Below are 23842 nucleotides of genomic sequence, written 5' to 3' on the forward strand. Positions count from 1 at the left end.
ATATGGCACGTTTGTTTTTACCTGGAAATTAAGGTAAAACACCTTAAAAAAACCTGGGAAAAACCTGGAAAAATCAGGGAATTTCGTTTCTACAGATGAGTAGACACCCTGTCTAGCAAAAGCTTAACTTCGGAAAAACATCTTTCTACGGACACCTGTGTACACGGCACTGATAATGCTGCAATAGCTAGAGCATACAATTCTGGATCGTCGTATTTACGGGATTCCCAGTATTTCAAAACATCCGTTTTCGAATCAAGTCGAGTTTTCGCATTCGCCAAACTTAATAATTTCATTTTTAAATCAATTTCACTTGTCGCTTCTGTATTCAAATTTACTCTGCATTCGACGTTCAAGCTAAGCTCAAGCTCGTCATCACCAGCTTCAGTTTCGTCCAATTTTTCAGGATCTTCAGAAGCCACGTTTGTGGTGTGGAGATGTTGCAGTAATCTCGACATTTTGAGGATATGATCCTAGTAAAATCGTAATAAATTCAATTATTTTTAATATTATCATGTTTTTTTTTATATTTTTCAAACTTACAATTGCTTTAGCTTTATTTTCCTTTGATAGAAATGGTGATTCGACAAAATTCCACCTAGGATCAAAAAATAAAGCTGCCCTAATTGCATCACTATCCAATATTTGCTCGAATCTTTTCTCCAACTCATTCTGTAAACGCTCCACATAAGGATTGTCAACTATCTTCGATAGTCGTAGCTGGCAAATTTTCATACAGCGTAACATATCTCCAATGATAAAATTTTTAGTTTGCAGTTCTTTTGTCAATTTGTGCACTGGATCGTAGGCTTCTAAGTAATTTGCAATTGCTTTCCATTCTTGTGCACTGATTTTTACGATTTCATGGTCTGTACCGACTGTTTTATAAAATCCTTCATTGTTTTTCACGCTCTCCAACATCTCATAGAGTGATCCCCATCGTGTAACCACACTCATCTTAGGAAGTGGAACCTTCGCCATCGTGAACAGTACCCGGTACTGAATGGTTTTCAAAGCCTTCAACTTAGCTCGAATTGATGCTATATGCTCCGAGAGTTCCTGATCGATGCTCGCATTTACTGCTAGTTGGATTGTGTGAGCCGCACACCTTACAACATCCAGACATTCAGGCTCATCCGACACAAAGATGTCTTGCAAATTAAGTTGGTCCATCTCAATATCTTCCGGATTTTCGTTTATATCTTCCTCGCCATTTTCCTCTTCATCGTTTGCTGGATCATCATTTTCCCACTGGATTTCATCATTCAGCTCTGGAAAAACAAGACGGAAATAAATTCATTTTATCATTTATCCTCAATAATGTCCTCACCAAGTAATGCAACTGCTTGCTCGGCTCCTAACTTACGAACGCATCCTATCATATTCTTGCCGTTATCAACAGTGCAGGCATAGATATTGGCGACATCAAGTTTGTACTTTTTCAGAACATCAAGGATATGATCCTTCAAATTCGCAATGGTTTGCCGCGTCTTCATCTCCAGCATAGACAGCGTGAATATCTCTATTTTTCCGTTTATAATCGTTTGGCATACTAGCCCTAGAATCCGACGATCGTGTCTTGTAGCACTGTCGAATTTGAGACACAAAAGTTTGTTTTCAAGTTTTTCCGAAATTATATGTCTAACCATATTAGCCATATTATGCGCTTCTTCAGATACTGTTTGCGAATTGATTGTCATTCCAATAGCTTCGCCCACAGGCACAAGTGTTTTTTTTGCACGCGTTTGAATTGAAGAAATTGAACGAGATCGAGTTTGTTGAAACCATCTCCACAAGACCGCTACGAAAAGTATCTGGATCGAGCATCACAACAATTTTTTTGATTGATTTTGAAGCTGTAGAATCATTGTCGGCAATCTCCATCTTCCGTTTAATGCTCAAACCGATCGTTTCAGCTATATTCTGATGAAATGCCACCAGATGTCGGTTCATGTTTCCTGCATGCTTTTTGGTGAACCCTTGGCTCGTACAGCCCTCGACGATGCATTTGAATCTGCGCGCTTCAGGTTCCCATGCGAAGAATTTTTTATACTGTGTGTGCTTCTCGCGACCCATAGCTGCAAACGGCTTTTGTAAGTTCAAACTTTTAAGTATTCAAAGGATATATAATGTACTTACTTATAGTGCAATTAGTCAATTGAGTCAAACAACAAAAATAAAACACCACAAAACCAAATATATGCAGCTGCTCAACAAGTTTCGTATACGTAAAGACAAACCTCAGGGTGAAAAAACATTAAATGTTAATAAATTTTATTGACAGCAGAACAAATAGATAACTAGATTAAAACAAAATAACTAATTCAATTACGATTGAATCCCAGGATTCAATCCTCCCATACAAAGTGGAAACATACAATGCATGCCTGGATCCTGATCGTTTGCGGGATAAGAATCGATCCTTATACACTTGGTTTGGATCTCAGCAGTTCTTGAATTGGGATTTTTTGAAGACTGATACAGAGTATCCAATACAGAACATCATTTTTATCACTCTCCAACACGTGATATCGTCTCCCACTTTTTGATCGACACTATAATCCTGATCGAGTTTTGAATATCTATTTAAGGACTAAAGTCCATACTTCTTGATTATAACTTCACTTTTAAAGAACTTTTTAGTCGTATTTCCCAGAAACATCTGAATAGCTTCATGCGAAAACTAGAAGTGGACGAGCTGTTCAAACAAGGAGATTATATTTAGTCAATTTGACCATAGTTTAACTACTACCGACGCGATCTTTGGCGGAAGTTAATCGTTTTTTCGATTCATTATCAGGTTTTGTCTTTTTTCATCCAATAAACCTTTGAACCGAAGCGACCTGAGACAACAATCTTTCTCTTGTAACTAAAATATCTTTTATTCTAGACGTTGTCAATCGACGTCAGATGCAATGCAGCTGTTATTGAGTCTGACATCATTTTGAAGTGTAGCGGTCTGATAACTGAAAACTGTTGCGCTTATCGAATTGCAGTTAAATGCCCGGATAAAAAATATCATTAAAATATCATAAATTTTATTGTTACAACACCCCGCATAATGAAAAACGACTTACCATGCAGTCAAAATTACATATGCGTTATAAGATATATTGTCACTATTCGCTTCATTGTTAGCATACAATTTTAAGCTTGATTTACCATACCAACCCTACATCAACACTTACTGTTAATACATACCATGCTGTCGATGTGTAATTATATAGTTCTTCAATCGTACATCTACCAACTGATGTATGGTACATCGAAAATTTTGTTCGGAAAAACGACCAGATTTAAATGTTAATTATACTTAACCGCCTATTACTCATATGGTCATTTGGCCGTTTACAATCTGAGCTACTGTTGAAACAGTATATGAGACTGTCCATTTATGGTTAACTACTATTAGTGAGACCATCGCTACAGTAACACTTATTCTCTTCAATTATAACAGATGCGGTCTAAGTATGGTCCATGATTATGCGGGACCACTTAAAACATAATTTTTACCATTGAATATAATGGAATTTTGACAATAAAATCACATGAGAAATAATGGTTTTCCACGATAAAATGAATGGTAAATGGGACTTTTACAATTAAAAAGGGGGGTTGTTATGTATCTTAGCAATAAAAAAATCGAAAATTTTCCATACAAAATTCGGAGCAAAACAATTGATTTTACGGTTCTTTAATGGGATGATTTCGAGCGACAAAACAATAGAAAACATTGTGTTTTAAATGTTTTCAATTACTGTTTCTATTGTTTTACAATAGAAATACAACAGGATTTAGAATACATTCTACTCCAATATTACAATAAAAATACAATACAATTAATTGTTTTACAAATTATTTTATTTTCCTTCGGTTGTTTAGCACAGAGACGATGGTATTATATAGAGACACGCGGAGAGAATAAAAGCAATTCTGGCTTCACGGCCAGCAGACAAAAAAAATCTGTGCGATCGGCAACATAAAAAAATTGTGAGAACTTGAAGTGACTCTCAGTGTGAGCAGTTATTTCGTTTGCTCCAACTACATATTTTCTCTTGTTTAGCACCATTTCCTTATATTCAACAGTAAATATGATTAAATACCATATATAAATTTGCTATGAGAACTCTGAAAACATCTTCATTCACTGAACTTTTCAAACTTTTTTTATAATTTCTATAATGTTGATTACAATACCTATCTTGCATTTAGTTCCGATTGGTAATGTTTGTTTACCTTGCTCGTTTGGCACCGCGTTTGATGGTTCGTTCGGTACTTTCGGCTTCACTGTTCGCGGGTCTCTAACTATAAACAACGTCTCTGGTTTAGCATATCTTTAGACGAATCCAGCGCACTACTTCCAAAATTAAGTGGGTTGCCTGTATCTGGAGAAAAATCCAACATCGGTTTAAAAAGCGTACTAACTTTGTTCCAGACAATAGACAATACATATAGATATAAACCTGTGAAAAATGTAAATTATAAAAGAATGTCAGTTTTATTAGAAAAAATACGTCGAGAAGAAAAGAAAAAATTACCTGCATTAGTTCTTATTATATCCCGTTGGTGAGATTGGCCAATGCTAGCCACTGAACGATCTTGAATCAGTGACCAGCAAGCAGCAGTATTTTATTTATCATAAGCTTCATTTCTGTAAAGGAACAAGGATACATGTTACCAGGCATGTCATCAGGTATTATGATGATAAAATTTTCATTTATTTTTTGTTCGGGATGCGTTCATTATGTACATTGAACTTTTGTAGAACAATAAGATTACGATTACCGGTGGTGAGTATAAACCGTTTGTCAGCGCAGTATCATTACTTGGCACTTTATCGGTCGCTACTAAACGCGCTGCTAAAACAGTAGCGCAGCTGACAGGTGACCAAATTGACCAAATAACAGCGCTACTATTTGATGAACTATCAAACGTCGAACGTCGATACGGAATGCAGCCACCAAAATGATAACCGAAAATACCGAAAATAGTGACCGATGCGAAAAAGAGTGACTAATCAGGTAACCATAAGCATTCAAATAAGCCGTACGTGCGACTATAGGGCTACTACAGAGCTAACAAACTTCATACTGGCTCTATAATAGCCCTGTATAGCCGAAAAGGCGAAATAGAGTGCTAATGGTTACCTGGGAGTGATCTACCGCTTGCCCAGCAGCAGAAACTGTAATGAAAAATACACTTTCTGCACCATACAGTTTCATTATTTTCATCTCTTCACTAATTATAAACAAAACTGTACACGCTCAAATGAATCCAGCCATTCTCCGAGTAAAATGATAGGCAAAAGTTTTTGTTCCCTTTCATTTTTTTGAAATCAAATTTGTATTGCATAACATTTCTAGACCTGCAACAAGACCTTCAATATGGAAATATATACTTGAGAATCGGTATAACATTTTTATTTATTTAACAAACAAAGCTATTGTAATTTTATTGTTTTCAATTGTTATTTCATCAATATAATAAATCCATGAAATATTCCAAAATTATATTAATTTAATAACATTAGACGAATTTCCAGATCATTCAAACCGAATACTTTTAAAATTTGTTTAGTTTTTGGATGAGAAATACTAAACATAAGCGAACAATAAAAATATAATAGAATATATCGGAAACATTTAAATATATTGTTATTTTAATGTACGTACAATAAAGATCTTTTACAACCGTGAACATTTTACAATAAGCATACAATAGTTTGTATTGTTTGCCACACACAGAGATGCCAGATTTGAAGACATGTCTTCAATTTGAAGACATTTGAATCTCTGTGAAGACATTTATTTCGCGAAGACATTTTGAAGACTTTTCAAAATATTTGAAGACTTATCTACTTATTTGAAGAAACTTGAAGACAATCAATAAGCCAGCGAATAGAAAATACAATTTCATTACTTACTTATAAGCTTATGAATTCTGCGACCTCTATGTAAACTAGGTATATAAATATTACAAAAGTTATAATAGTCTTTGTCTCGAGCTTAGAATCTCAAACATAAAATACATTCACTCTAGCCGGTTGATAACTGCAACGCATTTTAGACCTCATACACACTTAAATTTGAGCTGTGCGCTGGTGAAAAAAATCCCGATGGTAACATTTGTCTGAATTTTTCTTGGTGGCGTTTTTAAAAAGATATTTCGATCATTTCGGAACGCAATGACCTATCTAATTTGCGTTCAACCGTTGAGCTAGAACCAGTTTTTTTTCTAAATTCATTCGGAATGACATATGCATACCATCATCTCACATTTCTCTAAATATCCGCCGGGAAACTCTTTGAATTTGCCGTGGATTTTTAAAAGAGTTCTTAGTGAAAATTTAAAATAATTTTTCGTGAATTTTATAAGGAGAATTTCCGATGAGGAATTCCGTGTCTAAATTTAAGAGACTTGAAATTAAAAATTCAGTTAAAATTATCGTGGAAATTTATAATAATTTCCGTTAAGAAGAAATAATGAAAATACTCCAAATATTAAACGGGAAATTCTTCTTAATTTCCACAAGTTTTACTGAGCTCCCACAAAAAAATCCCTTTTGATTTCCACAAGAAATTTGCCTCAAATAATTCCCATAGAAAATTCTTACGAATGTCAACAAGAAATTGAAATTGTTTTGGTGTTAAATAGATATTTCTCAGATCTTCCATGGTAAATTACTACAGGAAAATGTTCTTAAAAGAAATCTGGAGGAATCTTATTACACACCTTCGCTAAATTCTTCCTTAAATTCCTTTGGAAATTCTTCAAGAAATATCTTTGGACATTCTTCTAGTATTTTATCTGAGAATTCCTTTATGAATTTCTCCAAAAAATCGTTCTTGTATTGTTTCTGAAATTCCTCCCAAATTTCCTACACGAATTTGTCCGGAAGTTTCAGGATTTTCTCCGAAAAATCCTCCAGGAATACCTTTGGAATTTCTTCTAGGAGCTACTCCGTAAGGTCGTCCGAGAATTTCAGCGAAAGAACATCCAAGAATTCCTTCGGAAGATCCTCCTTTACTACTCCGGTAGTTCCTCCACGAATTCCTCCAGCAGTTCTTTCAGGAATTCCTCCGGAAGTTCTTCCAGAAATTCTTCCGAAAGTTCCCCCAGAATTTTCAAAAGTTCCCGCTTAAGCTTCTCCAGTGATCCCTCTCGAAGTTTCCCCAGGAATTCCTTTGGAAGTTTCTCGAGGAATTCGTCTGGAAGAATCTCCAAGAGTGTTGCCGAAAGATTCTCCGAGAATGCCTCCAGAAGTATACTACGGAATTTCTCTGGTATTTCCTCCAGGGTTTCTTTCGGAAGTTTCTGCAGCTATATCTCAAGAAGCTCCTCCAATAATTCATCCAGAACCAGTGTTGGTAAAAACTCAAAATCTCAAAACTCATGGATGATTCAAATCAAGCGTGAGTTGAAACGCACCCAACTCAGCACCTAAAAACTCATGGATGAGTTGAATCATCCATTTGAATCATCGTAGGTTTCTTTTGTTCTCCTTCATTAAAAACGGTGAATTGACGTTTATCGCATAACATATTGGACACTCTTCCATGTATAAGCAATAAATTGCCCTCAAATTTGTCGTAGGCAGAATTTTCTGTGTACGATTGTTGAGATGATCGTAGCGTATTTTATTCCATCCTGCCAAAGAAAATTCTGGATACGACAAAATTGATTTCAAATGCGTTTTTAAACCAAAATGATTTTTTGGTAAATGAGTGAAATGATGCGATTTAGCATGAAAAATTCAAGCGTGATGCATTCCTTTAAAATCGCAAACGATTTCGTTCGTACGGGAGCGCTCGTTGATTGAGATTTATGAGTGATTTTACCAACACTGTCCAGAACTACTTCCAAGAATTCCTCCGGAAGTTTCTCTAGAAATTCCTTCAGGAATTCCACCGGATATTCCTTCAGTAATTCCTCAGGAATATCGTTCAGAAATTTCTCCAGAAAATCCCTCCGGAATTCATCCCGAAGTTCCTATAGGAATTCCTTCTTAAGTCTCTCCAAGAATTCCTTCTGAAAATCCTCCAGCAATTCCTCCGAAAGTTCTTTAAGAAATTTCTGCAGAAGTTTCTCCAGAAGATTCTTCAGTAAATCCTCTGGGTGTTCCAATAGGAATTCTTCGGGAAATTTCGTCTGGATGTTTTTCAAGTATTTTACGGTAAATTTTAAAACCTTACAGAGTATTCTTTAAAAATAAATTTGGAAGAATCCCACATGGAAATTCAGTTAAAAATCCGGTGGAATTTTAACCAGACTCAGAATAAAACCCAAAACCCAAAAAAAAAACTCGTTATACACTATCTCGTGAAAATTTTATTGAATATTCTCTTGAATTCTATCAATTTGAATGTTTAAAAAAATAAACATTATTCCACTAGGGTGGCTCAAATTAGTATGGGAAAGACTTTTTTCAATTTTTCTGATGGGCCGCCATTCGATTCTATTTGATGCCCTGATGCTCTGGACAAAATTTCAACCGAAACAGTCAACGTTTGGGCGATGCTAAACTCGTTGGAAGTTGATAGGTATGAAAAAATGTATGCAGAAACATCCAAAAACAGTGAATTGCAGTTGGACGGCGGCACAACTTACGATGAAGTACTATGGTACTCATTCAGATCTTGAAGAATTTAATATAGAATGTTATGCAGAAAACCGCGAGAAGAATAGAGTTTGCCCGCCTAAGTTATTGGCATTTCTCTGAAGTGGAGTTTGAGCAAATTTCGTTTCTTTTACCTTTGGAAAGAAATAAATTCACCCCTACAACACTCCAGTAAAATGCTAATATCTTTGCCTAATAAACTCTAATCTTCTCGCGGTTTACAGCATAATATTCTGTATTTAATTTTACAAGAACTGAATGAGTATCAATGCTCTTAATCGTAAATTGTGCCGTCCAACTGCAAATCACTGTTTTTGGATGTTTCTGCATACATTTTTCCATATAAACTTCCAACGAGTATAGCACCGCCCAAACGTTGACCGATTTGGATGAAATTAGGGCATCAAATAGGATGGAATAAGAGGGCGGTCCATCAACAAAATTTAAAAAGTATTTTGTGAGCCACCCTATTCCACATCTATAAAACAAGGACATGATTGAATCAACAAACCTTTTTTTTTGTTTCTTTATTAAGGAGACTTTCAGCCCGAGGCTGGCTCGTCTCCGAATCAACAAACCTATTGGAATTTGAAATTTCTCGCTAATAATCATAATTTTTATATTGAAGACATTTGAAGACATATTTAAACGACTGTGAAGACATTTGAAAATATTCTCTGGCATCCCTGGCCACACAATCTATTGTATTTCAATGGGTTATGTCATACAAGTTACTGTAAATTTTTATCCGGGTGGCTTGCAGTTATCGAACGTCTACTGAGGCTCTGTCTCATTTGGAGAATTAAACTTAAAAGTGACAGTTCGAAAATTAGCAAATAACGCTGTCATAAGAATGGCTGGTGCTATCCAGCAATTCCAATAAGACATCGATGCAAAATGATTCGATATCTGTCAAAAGTAATCTTGCTCTGCGAGCAGGATTATTTGATAATTATTGAAATGTCACTTTTAAGGTCACTCCTGACGGAATCCAAGTTTAAAAGTGCTCGCGTTTTCGAGGGCACACCACTCGATTCAGAGGCGGCGCACAACTGTCATTTTTGTTGATTTAGCTTTGCTGCGTCGCAGCATGCGTGAAATAATAAAAATGACAGTTGTGCGTTGCTTCCGTATCGAGTGATATGATCTCGAAAACGCGAGCACTTTTAAACTTGGATTCCGTCAGGAGTGACCTTGTGACCTTAAGTTTAATTTCAGTTTAGGGTCTGTCTCATTTGGAGAATTAAACTTAAAAGTGACAGTTCGAAAATTAAAAAATCACCCCGTTATAAGAATGGCTGGTGCTACCCAGCAATTCCAATAGGTCATCGATGGAAAATGATTCGATATCTGTCAAAAGTAATCTTGCTCTGCGAGCAGGGTTATTTGATAATTATTGAAATGTCACTTTTAAGTTTAATTTCAGTTTAATTATCCAATTGAGACAGAGCCTTAATTCTCCAAATGAGACAGACCCTGAACAAATTGAAACAATCGACTATCACAAAAAAAATGTTGACATCCCTATAAGAGATGACTCCGTGATACACAAACATTGATGTGCCCCTCGATCGGCGGCCAGCTGATGAGGTGCTGCGAGCTGACAGTTTCATTGAAAAAATCCTTCGTTGTTTTCGTCCGTCGTGTTTGCTTTGTTGTTGGGTTGGCATACGCTAAGAGAAGAATGAATTCTGTCATCAAAAGAAAAAGTAGAATCATGAAAAAAATTTCACAGTGAGGTATGGAATGCAGTTTTCAAAATAATTTTCAAAATTTCAAAATAAAATTTATTTATAAATAATTTATAGCATGAGGTTAGAATTTTTATTGTCTACATTATACATATATTAATTTGATTGTTAATGACAATGAAGTTTTTTCTTGAAATGATTCCGGAGATGGTACTATTTTTAATCTTAATTGAATTTCTAATTCCGCCTAATAAATCATTTTCAAAAAAATCTATGTTTGTAATTTTTAAAATTATTTTCAATTCCATTGGCTATACCTTGCCGTGTTAAATTTCAGTGATTCTACTTTTCCTCTGATGACAGCGTTCATCCACTTCTCCTCGCGTATTGACCCTCGTATAGTTGTAAAGCGATCCAGTTGGAGTTGCCTAACTGTAAAAGTTGTAGTAACTAGTCGTAATTATTGATTGTTTGATCCGCTAACAGTACGTTAGCAACTATTCATAGATAGCAAAACGTAAACAGTTTCGGAATCGAGGAAAAAATGGCTCAGGACAAATTTGATTTACGAAAAGTGCATGACAGCTTCGAACTTTGCCTGGTTGGCAACAACGAGGAAGATGTTTTGCTGGATCCGTATTTGGAAGCGTTCAAGGAACTCTACAAGTAGGTACCCATCGATTTTTCAAGGAACGTGCGTTGAGAAGATAATCAGGCTAATTTGTCTCGTTATGATTTTTGATGTACAGATTTTTCTCGCTGATGGGAACCGTGTTTGGATTCGTCAGCAGTGACGTCAAAGAAAAGGTGGAGATCCTGGAGAAGCTTCGTAAGCACGCGGACCATGGCGAGCACTTTGAATCGGTGCAAAGCATGATGAACTACGAACAGGACGGCAGCTTGCTCACTAAAAAGGATTATGTTTCGGGCAGTCGGACATTGTTACGGCTTCATCGAGGACTAGGTAAGCACGGTTTTCTGGCAGGTGCAAAATGGATTAATGCACACATTTTGTTTTTTTATTGACTCTATATAGAAGTTTATTTTTGGTTCTGTTTTGCGTTTTTATCAGCTTATCAGCATGGAAGATTTATTACCTTATTTACATTAGCGTAGCTATGCAAAGGTCTAAGCTTTTTGACAAATAGGTGCATCTTTTAAGACAGGCCTGCCCAACCTTTTCAAGCCACGGGCAAATTTTTAGAATTCACACTTGCTGGCGGGCCAGAACATATTCGGTACATAACTTTTTTAATATTTTCAAAATTATCAGTGTTTTTTTATTCACTAAAAACGGAACACGATTTTAATGCTTTTAAAAAACCGTTCGTGTTTATTTTTTTTTCGTCGTTGCATTAGGGATCCTTTTGAAACATTTCAGGTAAATTATTCTCATCGGTAAACGGTGTTGAAAAATGGGAATTTCGTTACTATACCAGCCAGCCTTTACCTTTGCCAGTTAGTTGCTCCCTGTATACTACCGTCCCAAGCATAGTTGTCCCATGTCGTTTTTTGTTGATGGCCTTCTTGCTCCCTGGTGGGCAACAAAAGAATTCATCAACGGATTTAAGATCAGCCATGAAACCTGATAGAGAAATAACTTATCTGAAAAAATGCGACACCGCCAGCATAGAGGGAATGGCATCGTAAAAAAACGACTAGGGACAACTATGCTTGCCACGGCAGTATAGGGATCAAAGCTGCCAATTTCTCTGTCATTCGTAGATGACCATCAATTCCTCTTATGAAGACAGCCACCTTTGCCACGTTTTTCACGTCAGTATTTTCATCGTTTGTTTGTGAGAAGTTGTACTCTTCAACGTGTTCCGCGCAAACTAGTGCTACTGAAGGAGGCTATTTCCTTAGGACCCACGATGTACGTAAAAAACAACCGAAATGCTTTCCTTAACAAGCTCTTCGGCCTGGAAAGGTTTCACCCGTTTTGCCAAAATATTACCAACAGCAAAATTGGCCCGTACTGCATTTTCTGACTTCGTATTCACTGTATCATTTTTTGAATCAATTAATGGAGATTTAAATTGACTGAGCATTCTACCTTTGAAGCTCTACCAACTTTTGTTCTCTACCTGTGCCAAATATCATATTTCATACAATGCTTGGATTCAGTTTTTATTCGTTGAATAAAGCAAAACTCTCTGAGCAAGTTAAGCAAACCGGCTTTCCTTTTTTTTCAACGTAAACGTAAACTACTCGTGCCAATCTTTAGGGAGCGTCCACAAATTACGTAACGCTTAGAAGGGGGTGGCCTAAATGTGACGATCCATACAAAAATTTCAGATGTTTCATAATTAATGGATCTTCCTTTATTCAAAAAGCGATGTTCTACATCAATCTTTTGTGTCTTGAGATCGCTCTATGCAATCATTTCAATTTAGATATATTTTTTCGTTTCGAGATTTGATTTAAAACTTACGTATTTAATAATGAATAATAAAAAACAGTTTCCCGAGCCAGCTAAAAAAGCTGACGGGCGGAATCTGAGTTAATTTTTCTTACACGCCGCGGGCCACAAAAAATGGAGCCGAGGGCCGCATCCGGCCCGCGGGCCGTACGTTGGGCAGCCCTGTTTTAAGATGTTTCCAATAGCGCAAACATTTTTTTGTGTCACCCAAACCAATATTAACAGATCCATTAATAGTGTATCATGTAGGCGGGCTACCCCAAATAGCATAATTCCATTTGCCATAATTCCGTTTGGCATAACGAGTTTAATAGCCAGGGTCCATTTGGCATAACGATCGTTTGGAATAATAAAAAAATAGTCAATGGTATGAGGGCCATTTGGCATAACGACCATTTGGCATAAAAAAATAAAAGAATTATAGAAACTCTAGAAGCTCAATTTACATCTGTATTATTGCGTTTTCTGGGCATATCCGTATTTTAACGAGTGATTTACTTTTTCTCCTAACGGGTGGCAACCAAAAATGGGATTTAAAAAATGGCTCGGGATAAAAATACAAAGAGGTACAGTTTAATCTGATATATGTTATACAAAGAGTTGTCCTTAGTCTTCAAACTTAGACTAATGAAAATTGGCATATGTTCCGTGGTTCGCCGTGCTGCTTCTGATCCTGCTTATGAGTTGCTTCGTAGCTTTACAATCATCTTTGTATACAATAAAGCTGAGTAGACCAAATAATGCTTTGGCAGTTTTCACAACATTTTCACGTTTAAAATGTTCGACCGTGTACTTTTCCCATGATCTTTGTTCGCTTGAAAATTTACAAAGCGAGCCGCAGTATTTTTTGTTTCTACGGCATGTTGTGAGCAGTGTTGGAGTGAAAGTGTGTGTGTGACAATTCTTAAAGTCATATTTCTTTTGCCTTATTTCGGGTAAATGCGTACTTTGAAAGAAGGAGTCATCTACTCTTTTGCTTCATCCCGGGCAAATGCGTACTTTGAAAGAAGGAGTCATCTTCTTTTTTGCGGGGGAATGCATACTTTTGAAGAAGGAGTCATCTACTCTTTTGCCTTATTCCGGGCAAATGCGTACTTAAAAAAAATGAGTCATCTACTCATTTGCCTATTTTCGGGCAAATGAGTACTTTTAAAGAAGGAGTCATCTTCTTTTTTGCTTCATCCCAGGCAAATGCATACTTTTGAAGAAGGAGTCATCTACTCTTTTACATTATTCCGGGAATATGCGTACTTTTAAAGAAGGAGTCATCTACCCTTTTGCTTCATCCCGGGTAAATGCATAGTTTCAAAGGAGGAGTCATCTACTCTTTTGCATTATTCCGGGCAAATGCGTACTTTTAAAGAAGGAGTTATCTTCTGTTTTGCTTTATCCCGGGCAAATGCATACTCGCAATCGTAAACAATGCCTTTTCCTGAAAATTTCTCAACAACTAGGACCGCTCCCAGCTAACAATCACTTGAACTGGTGGCGCTCCGCGCCTTCTATCAAACAGAAGTGGAAAATATCGCCAAAAGTCTTTAATCTTCCTGAAATCAGCAGAAGAAGTCAATGTTTACGTTTGCGACTTTCGCCCTTATCAAACAACAATGTCGATATATTCCTACGATTAACCTTTTTTGTGCCAAATGGTAGTTTTGTTAAACGGCCCGTTGTATTTAATTCATTTTTCGAGGATTATGCCAAATGGTCATTATGCCAAACGGTCGTTATGCCAAATGGCCTCGAGGTACCCTACAAATTATGCCAAATGGTCGTTATGCCAAATGGCCTTTATGCCAACTGCCCTTTAGACATTTAAATTGTTATGCCAAATGGCATTATGCCAAACGGCCTTATGCCAAACTGCATTATGCCAAATGGCATTATGCCATATGAGCTTCCCCCATATGATACATATTTTAAAAACAGTGTTCGTAAATCTCACCTAATCTCAAAAGCAGAGGATCTCACTCACGCAAATGTTTGCCGAAAAATCGTTTTGCGGCGATAAAAACAGGTCGTAAGAGTGATAACCATTTATCGCTCACTTCCAGTACCAAGCGGAAACCTTCGTCTCCCCTAAGGGCTATGAGACAAATGATACTTTCTTTAAAACAATATCCTTTTTAAAATTAACATGCAAATTTTTGTTACTAATAAAGACATTCGTGAATCAATTGGCTATGGATTTAAAGCTAAACACTTCTTCGATGAGCTAAGGAAAGAACCTTTAATTATTTGTTTGAAGCCTTACACTTGATTTTTTTGTTCATTTGCAGACTTCATTTACCTATTTCTGAAACGATTGGGTGAGCTGGAGAGCGCGAATGCTAATACCTGTGCCGTCTGTCAAACGGCTTACAACGAAACGTTGGCCCAGTACCATCCATGGTTGATCCGAAAGGGGGCCGTCATGGCCATGTATGCCATGCCCAGTCGGGACCAGCTGCTAGAAAAAGTGTGCTTGGATGCGAGCGTGGCGATCAAGTTACTGCCGGAGATGTTGACCGTGGCCCGTCAAGTGTACGATAGGACGCAGGAGCTTTACACAAAGTATGATCTGCACGGTCTGCCGTAGGGAAAGATCAAGTGTTGAGCATCACTATACTTATTGCGAAAGACAGGACCATGCTAGACGATCATTGATTTTCGAGTCGATTGTACAAGTTTTATTTTAGGCCTTCATTGTGATAGCTGAAGTATTTTATTTTCATTGTTTTAAGTTGTACCTAGGCAAATGTTGATATCAATTTTGAAAGTGTTTTTTTTTTGTTTTGTTATTTTTTGTATCACAGTTCATATTCATATGCTCTATTAGTTTATATTGATGTGATATATGCATAAGACATGTATCTCACGGCTAATTAATGTTGCTCAAAGTAAAAATTTGCTGCCCAACTGCGATATATGCACATTCCTACGATGCACTAATAATTGCTAAATCTATATGTATGCTGTACCTATTAAATCTAAGTAACAACAAACAAGAAGATTTTTATTCTCATGCTAAAAAATACATACATACCTTAAATGCTCATTGCACACTAGTTGTGCTAAACCGCTGCAATAGGTTACAAGTCTCGTCGGTTTTAAAAAGTGCCACTTTTTTTCTTCCTCACTATTATCCGATTTACCATTCAGTGAAGTGAGCAGGGTTTGAATCCTAGAATCCAAAGGAGAATGTGAAAATCTCTCACTTATCATGTCTGTGAATATACACTTTCGATAGGTAGCATACCGAGAGAGGCGTTTTCGGGAAATGTTTTGATAATGAACTGATTTGGGGGGGGGGTCTACAACCCATGATAAATTTCTTTTAATGAGCCCCAATTGCGGGGCATCGGTTCTGATGATGCATTTCAACTTGTTTTAAACAGCTGTGTGAAAAGAATATGATCCCCAACATTAAATGAGCGAAAACAAAGCGTTTTATCAAACCCTCTCGGTGGGTTATCCGAATCAGTTTTTTTTTTCAACTTGCATTATACAAGTGCGATAGTTTTGTTTTCATGATTCGAAGAGGTTTTTGCCTCTATTGAGAGCGATTTCTGTAGAGAGCAGGTAGATACGTCTGCGGGCTGCAGGGACGATGTCCAAGTTGTGGGGCTTGCCTAGGATGTGGTGGGGTTTGACAGTGGGCCCTGTTAAATTCATATAAAAAGCTGCATGTATCCGCAAGTAGGCCCCACAAAAGCGACCGTGTGCCGCTCAAAGCGCACAAGTCCAAGCCCTGATGTTAGGTGGGACGCTAAACAGCCCTGACACGACGGCCCTCCGACAAGACAGGAGGTTTGCGCAGGCCCAATAAGCTGCCTGGAAAACCAATCATTACGAACAATATAAGAGGTAATGCGACTCGATATAATCGGCAAAGACCTAGGCGACGAATACAGGATCACGATTGAAAGCTTGGAACATGGAACTGCAAGTCGCTAGGTTTCGCAGCTTGCGACAGGATGATCTACGATGAATTACATCCCCGCAACTTCGACATCGTGGCGCTGCAGGAGATTTGCTGGACAGGACAGAAAGTGTGGAAAAGTGGGCATCGAGCAGCTACCTCCTACCAAAGATGTGGCACCACCAACGAGCTGGGAACCGGCTTCATAATGCTATGGGTAAGATGCGCCATCGTGTGATTGGGTGGCAGCCAATCAATGTGCACTGCCCACACGAAGGGAGACCCGACGACGAGAAAGAAGCGTTCTACGCACAGCTGGAGCAGACATACGATGGATCGTCAAAATCGTCATCGGTGACATGAACGCACGGGTAGGAAGGGAGGAAATGTATAGAGCGGTCATCGGACCGGATAGTCTGCATACCGTATCGAACGACAACGGCCAGCAATGCATAAACCTTGCGGCCTCCCGCGGAATGGTATTCCGAAGCATCTTCTTTCCCCGCAAAAATATCTACAAGGCCACATGGAGATCACCTAACCAAGAAACGGAAAACCAAATCGACCACGTTCTAATCGACGGTAAATTCTTCTCCGACATCACGAACGTCCGCACTTACCGCAGTGCGAACATTGAATCCGACCACTACCTCGTTGCAGTATGCCTGCGCTCAAAACTCTCGACGGTGTACAACACGCGTCGAAGTCGGACGCCGCGGCTTAACATTGTGCGGCTACAAGACGGTAGACTAGCCCAAGAATACGCGCAGCAGCTGGAAGTGGCACTCCCAACGGAAAAGCAGCTAGGCGCAGCGTCTCTTGAAGATGGCTGGAGAGATATTCGATCCGCCATTGGTGGCACCGCAACCGCTGCACTTGGTACGGTGCCCCCGGATCAGAGAAACGACTGGTATGACGGCGAATGTGGACAGTTAGTTGAGGAGAAGAATGCAGCATGGGCGAGATTGCTGCAACACCGCACGAGGGCCAACGAGGCACGATACAAACGGGCGCGGAACAGACAAAACTCGATTTTCCGGAGGAAAAAGCGCCAGCAGGAAGATCGAGACCGTGAAGAGACGGAGCAACTGTACCGCGCTAATAACACACGAAAGTTCTATGAGAAGTTAAACCGTTCACGTAAGGGCCACGTGCCACAGCCTGCTATGTGTAAGGACATAAACGGGAACCTTCTTACGAACGAGCGTGAGGTGATCCAAAGGTGGCGGCAGCACTACGAAGAACACCTGAATGGCGATGTGGCAGACGAAGATGGCGGTATGGTGATGGACCTGGAAGAACGCGCGCAAGACATAATTTTACCGGCTCCGGATCTCCAGGAAATCCAGGAGGAGACTGACCGGCTGAAGAACAACAAAGCCCCTGGGGTTGACCAACTACCAGGAGAGCTATTTAAACACGGTGGTGAGGCACTGGCTAGAGCGCAGCACTGGGTCATTACCAAGATTTGGGAGGAGGTACTCTCCCAAATTTTATGCCGTCGACTAGCACCAATTGCAAGGGAGTTCGTGGGGCAGTACCAGGCGGGTTTTATGGGCGAACGCTCCACCTTGGCCAGGTGTTCGCCATTCGCCAAGTACTGCAGACATGCCGCGAATACAACGTGCCCACAAATCATCTATTCATAGATTTTGTGTGGGGCGAGACAGCCCTGTTGTATACCACTCTATATTATATGCTGATTATGCCGTCTTGGTGTTGGTGACGAGCAAGCAGCCAAGCATCGTTCTCCCTCAGTCAGAGTCCAACAGTGATCCGAGCAAGGCGATTCCTTCGCCGAGTGCAATAATGCGCAATGGGTGATTTCCTGGCGCAGCAGCAAGCTACACATTTGGCGACAGTGGCAGGTTTTACTGCTCATTTTTTGTTAGTATCAAGTGGAATAATGCTAAAACTAATGTGCCTGATAAAAATACTGCGTCATGGAAATTACCCACTGCGCAATCTCAGAAGAAAAGGTAAATTCCTGAACCAAGAAGGATGTTTGCTTTTTGCAGTGTTTACGTGGGGACCGGTGCTCCAAATTGGGAGAGACGCGGTTGCGTAAGTAAGTAAAACGGAGAAGATTCGAAATTGTTTGCGTGTCTTGAGTACCGCAATGGCGTGTTTGGCCAAAAAAGATTAAATGATTGGTGAGTTTTGAGGACCGAAATGGTGAGTTTGGAGGACCGCCAAAAAAAAGATGAATTGTTTTGCGAGTTTTGAGGACCGCAATGGCGAGTTTGGAGGACCGCCAAGAAAAGATGAATTGTTTTGCGAGTTTTGAGGACCGCAATGGCGTGTTTGGAGGACCGCCAAGAAAAGATGAAATGATTGGCGAGTTTTGAGGACCGCAATGGCGAGTTTGGAAGACCGCCAAGAAAAGATGAATTGTTTTGCGAGTTTTGAGGACCGCAATGGCGTGTTTGGAGGACCGCCAAGAAAAGATGAAATGATTGGCGAGTTTTGAGGACCGCAATGGCGAGTTTGGAGGACCGCCAAGAAAAGATAAATTGTTTTGCGAGTTTTGAGAACCGCAATGGATAGCGTGTTTGGAGGACCACCAAGAATAGATGAAATGATTGGCGAGTTTTGAGGACCGCAATGGCGAGTTTGGAGGACCGCCAAGAAAAGATGAATTGTTTTGCGAGTTTTGAGGACCGCAATGGCGTGTTTGTAGGACCGCCAAGAAAAGATGAAATGATTGGCGAGTTTTGAGGACCGCAATGGCGAGTTTGGAGGACCGCCAAGAAAAGATGAATTGTTCGCGTGTTTTGAGGACCGCAATGGTGAATTTGGAGGACCTCCAAGAAAAGATGAATTGTTTTGCGAGTTTTGAGGACCGCAATGGCGTGTTTGGAGGACCGCCAAGAAAAGTTGAAATGACTGGCGAGTTTTGAGGACCGCAATAACGTGTTTGGAGCACCGCCTAGTAAAGATGATTTTTTGCGGGTTTTGAGGGCCGCTATGACGTGTTGGGAAGACCACCAAGTAGAGATGAAATAATTTGCGTATTTTAAGAACGTATTTTGAAGACCGCCAAGCAAAGTGAAAATGATTAGCATCGTCGAGTCAAGTACGAGACACTGAAGACGACCACACAGTTGTGGTCGAAATACGTATCTGCAAAGATATCGAAATAATTAGTGGAATGAAATGGAGTTACTTAACTCGTCTTAGACGGTTGATGATTAGCGTGTTTAAGGGACCATAATGGCGTATTGGTAAGCTCGCTAAATGAAGCTTGAATGATTTGCGTGTGAAAGAACTGAAATGTCGTGTTAGGTGAACCGCCAAGAAAAATTGAGATTTTTTACGTGTTTTGAGAACCGTAATGGCGTGTTGGGAAGACCGCCAAGTAAAGTTGGAATGATATGCGAGTTATGATGACAGCCAGATAAATTGAATAGCTGAAGGTTTGCGAGTTGGAACACAGTTCAAAGCATGTCGTGGGCGATTTGAAAGGTCCGCTCATAGTTGAAATAGTTTGATGACGAAAAACACAATGGTGTGTTAAAAGCACTAGAAAACACAAAGCAATTTTCTGAGGAAACAACAATGGGGCGTTGATCCTAAAGTATCATGCTATGTTTTAACCGAGGTTTTGACAAGGCAAGTAATTTGATCATTTCAGTAAAATTCATTTGACTTGCCAAAGGTTGAACATGTTCAACTTTCTTTTTGTGCAAGTGAGTTGAACGGAGGAGCTTAGACGTTCAAGTCAAGCGACTTGCTCAATTCACTTGCGTAATCTAAGCTTAGTTCAAGATTACCAATGACTCACTTGTTCACGTATCAAATATCTAGTTTACCTCAGCCTAGCAGCCAAAGTACCAGTACCATAAGTGCCAAATCGATGTTGGTGATAAAACAAAACGCACACTACAACATAATGCATAATAATCTGCCAAATTCAGCTTATTGTAGCATGGTTCTACTGAACCACTGAAAAAAAATGCGAATTAAAAAAACTGCAAAGGCATGTTGTAAGAAAGTAATATTGAATTTGTAGATGCCGCAATGACGCTTTTGAAGAGCCTTGATTTCAAATTGCAAAATAAAGTAATGTTTAGCAGTTGTGATATCCCATCTATGGCTCTGCATTTCAACCTCGTATTCTATAAGCATTTCTTCAGTAAGTAATTGAAAGTTTTTCTATGCTCACCATTACATGAATATATGTATCTTGTGTGGCAAGTACAATGGATACACTATGTCCAGGAAATTGAGAATGTTTCCCACCCGAAAACATCCTAGACTGGGATTGAGAATCGAACTCGCCATCTCCGGAGCGGCAATCCTACGTTTTTGCTCACAAGGCTAACTGGAGACCCCAACTTGGTGCAGCTAATATCAAATGCAAGGAATAATATTGAATGTATCTCCAACCATGGTGGTTAAATAATATTCAGATCCCTGCACAGATCTTAATATTGGAGTCCTAATGTTTTGGAAAACTTGCTCGCAAATTTGAAGAAATGGATTATGCTTGAGTTTTAATTCATGCGAAATCACGATGTTTCGCTCCAAAAGCGAATAGAATTAGTCGAGGTTCTTGTCTTATGAGAAGAACACTGCATTAACAAAGTAGAGCCTGATTATGATAGCCTTACATGTCGTAGTTGCTACTCCGTGTTTTACCAGAACAATCGCAATTGCATAGAGAGCCAATTGCTAGGGCATGGGATTTGCACTGAGCACCTCAATGTGCTCAGTTCAAAAGCTTTATGGGGTTAACAAACGGCGCTGGCCACGTCCTTTCGGGCTACCGTAGATGTAAAGGAATTGATAAAAGATGCAGTCACTCGCCACATTGTAAACCAAGAACCCTTCTGCACTCGCCACGAGAATATTATTGGAATCTAGGGGATAGGTTCTATGGAAGAGGCTCATCTTGATTAACAGGTTGCAATGGATGCCAAAACGAGCTTTCTTTCGCTCTTTTCGATTTCTAACAGTTACGGCTAGAATTAGTCAAGTTGTAGATAAAGAATAGAAGATGGAACCGGTATTCAGTCTATTTCTAATCTTAGCGATTGCTAAAACATGACAAATATATGGAGAGAAAAAGTAGGAGAATTGAACTTGGGATTGATCCCACGACTAGCTGCGTATGAGACAGAAGTAATTATCATATGATTACCTTCCCTTACATGTTATGAGCACACTACAGAATAGAACACTAAAATAAATCTGTATCGTTTTGTTATGTTCGTTTGCTATGGCATTTAATGCACGAATGTGAACTTTCGGATAAACTAACAAGATTAGTTAAGGCGACGTTGGAAAGAGGAAAAACGAGTATTTCAAATTACACGAACGCTTTCGATCCTTTCGGGAACATTCAGAGAGTTACGCTTTGGTATGGAATAACTCTATTAGTATGATTTGTATAAGGACCGTTTAGCAATGTCGGAATTGGTGCTTTGACACGGAACGACAAGATAGAGGAAACTTGCTACAGTCATGACCACCTGGAAAACGATGTACAAGACAGGTAAAGACATAAAAGAAGACAATGTAGCTGCACCATGAGTTTGCATCGATGGTGATCAGTCTTGTCTTGAGATGTATTTATCATTCAGATACAGTTTCATATAAAAAAATTTGATATTTCGCTAGCTCTGATGCTCCCTAAAATATCGTGTCAAATTTGATCAGTACTCGGAATATGGCACATATAGTGATGTCGATCACTATTTTTAGAGAATGTGCGTGTGATTGAATAACGAAAAAAAAGAGCGGATAATAAATGCAGAATTTGCTTATCTGCTATATGTGGCCGATAATTTTGCTTGTGTAAGGAATGAAGGCTTTTGAACGAATGCGAAGATGCACAAGATAGTGGTGCACTGCTAGCGTGTTTTGTCGATGCGAGATAGCTGGTGTTTATGCCATCATAGCATGCAAGATATAGGCTAGAAACCCAACTTCGGACGAAGTGTGTTAGATTCTCATTAAATTGCAGTTTGACAGATCAAACTCCGAGAGAAACTTCGTTTCAGAAGAAGTTCGAAGCTGAAACTAGGGCGGTTATTGTGTTCACGTACTTTGTTTGACTGCAGATCTACGGAATCAATACCAGCGACGACAGATCCAGTCAATTTATTTGTTCGCGGGTGACATGGACATTGTCGGCCGAACATTTGCAAAGGTGGCAGAACTGTACACCTACCTGAAACGTGAAGCAACAAAAGTTGGACTGGTGGTGAATGCATCGTAGACAAAGTACATGCTTGTGGACGGAACCGAGTGCGACAGGGCCCGCCTGGGAAGCAGTGTTAAGATAGAAGGGGCTCCCTTCGAGGTGGTCGAGGTTTTCGTCTACCTTCGATCCTTGCTAAGGGCTAATAACAATGTTAGTCGTGAAATACGAAGGCGAATCATCTGTGGAAGTCGGGCCTAATACGGGCTCCAGAAAAAACTGCGGTCAAAAAATATTCACCGCCGCACCACCATGTGACATGTACAAGACGCTGATAAGACCGGTAGTCCTCTACGGACACGAAACATGGACATTGCCCGAGGAGGACTTGCAAGCACTCGGATTATTCGAGAGACGGGTGCTTAGGACCATCTTTGACGGTGTGCAAGAAGACGTTGTGTGGCGGCGAAGAATTAACGAAGAATAAAAGGTAGCTAAAGCCGCAAGGGTACGATGGCAGGACATGTTGCAAGAATGCCGGACAGCAACCCTGCAAAGATGGTGTTCGCTTCCGATCCGGCAGGAATGAGACAGCGTAGAGCACAGCGGGCGAGGTGGGCAGACCAGGTGCAGGCCTCACCGTGTATTGTAGCGTCAAATTGTTGATTCAGTGTTGTCTGTTTATATGTAAACTGAATGAATGAAATGAATGAACCAGCGACGAAATTCGGAGACGCATCTGTAGGGATTGATACGGGTATGGTAAATGACATAAACCGAAAAAAGGGCATATATATTAGCCATTAGCATTAGCCCTAGATGGGAAAGTGACAGATGAGAGAGTGGAACATTTGGTAGGAGGTCGTGGTGTTGAGTTGATATGCTTCGCTCAGCAGCTGGAGATTGACGCGCCAAAATTGTAGTAGAAAATCGTACTTACAACCACCTACAAAGTGCGATAGCCCTCTATGGGTTGAAGACCAGGAAGACCAACGTACAGATTGAATCTTGGAGCATATGAATGAGGTGAATGAACAACCGTTGGAGGAAACTTCATCTATTCAAA

At 39.4% G+C, this 23842-nt stretch overlaps 1 protein-coding gene and 1 long non-coding RNA gene across 2 annotated transcripts; one reads left to right on the forward strand and one right to left on the reverse strand.

Moving 5' to 3' along the window:
- Positions 1-4329: 4329 nt before the first annotated feature.
- LOC134214574 (uncharacterized) lies at positions 4330-5014 on the reverse strand. The gene is made up of 3 exons (XR_009979836.1): positions 4786-5014; positions 4539-4651; positions 4330-4463 (listed from the first exon to the last, which is right to left on the reverse strand). It is a non-coding gene; the product is annotated as an uncharacterized LOC134214574 (long non-coding RNA).
- Positions 5015-10695: 5681 nt separating this feature from the next.
- Positions 10696-15493, forward strand: LOC134214575 (ceramide-1-phosphate transfer protein). The gene is made up of 3 exons (XM_062693918.1): positions 10696-10974; positions 11058-11272; positions 15010-15493. The coding sequence occupies exons 1-3, from the start codon at positions 10853-10855 to the stop codon at positions 15306-15308; spliced, it is 636 nt and encodes a 211-aa protein (XP_062549902.1). The 5' UTR covers positions 10696-10852; the 3' UTR covers positions 15309-15493.
- The last annotated feature ends 8349 nt before the right edge of the window (positions 15494-23842 follow it).

Source organism: Armigeres subalbatus, chromosome 2 (genome assembly GCF_024139115.2).
Source record: "Armigeres subalbatus isolate Guangzhou_Male chromosome 2, GZ_Asu_2, whole genome shotgun sequence".
Lineage (NCBI taxonomy): Eukaryota > Metazoa > Arthropoda > Insecta > Diptera > Culicidae > Armigeres > Armigeres subalbatus.

What these genes read in the sequence shown, in the direction of transcription:
- LOC134214575 (XM_062693918.1), top strand. Translation starts at nt 10,853, where the DNA reads ATGGCTCAGGACAAATTTGATTTACGAAAAGTGCATGACAGCTTCGAA. An exon ending in GCGTTCAAGGAACTCTACAA is followed by an intron (nt 10,975 to 11,057) that starts GTAGGTACCCAT and finishes TTTGATGTACAG; the next exon opens with ATTTTTCTCGCTGATGGGAA. An exon ending in ACGGCTTCATCGAGGACTAG is followed by an intron (nt 11,273 to 15,009) that starts GTAAGCACGGTT and finishes GTTCATTTGCAG; the next exon opens with ACTTCATTTACCTATTTCTG.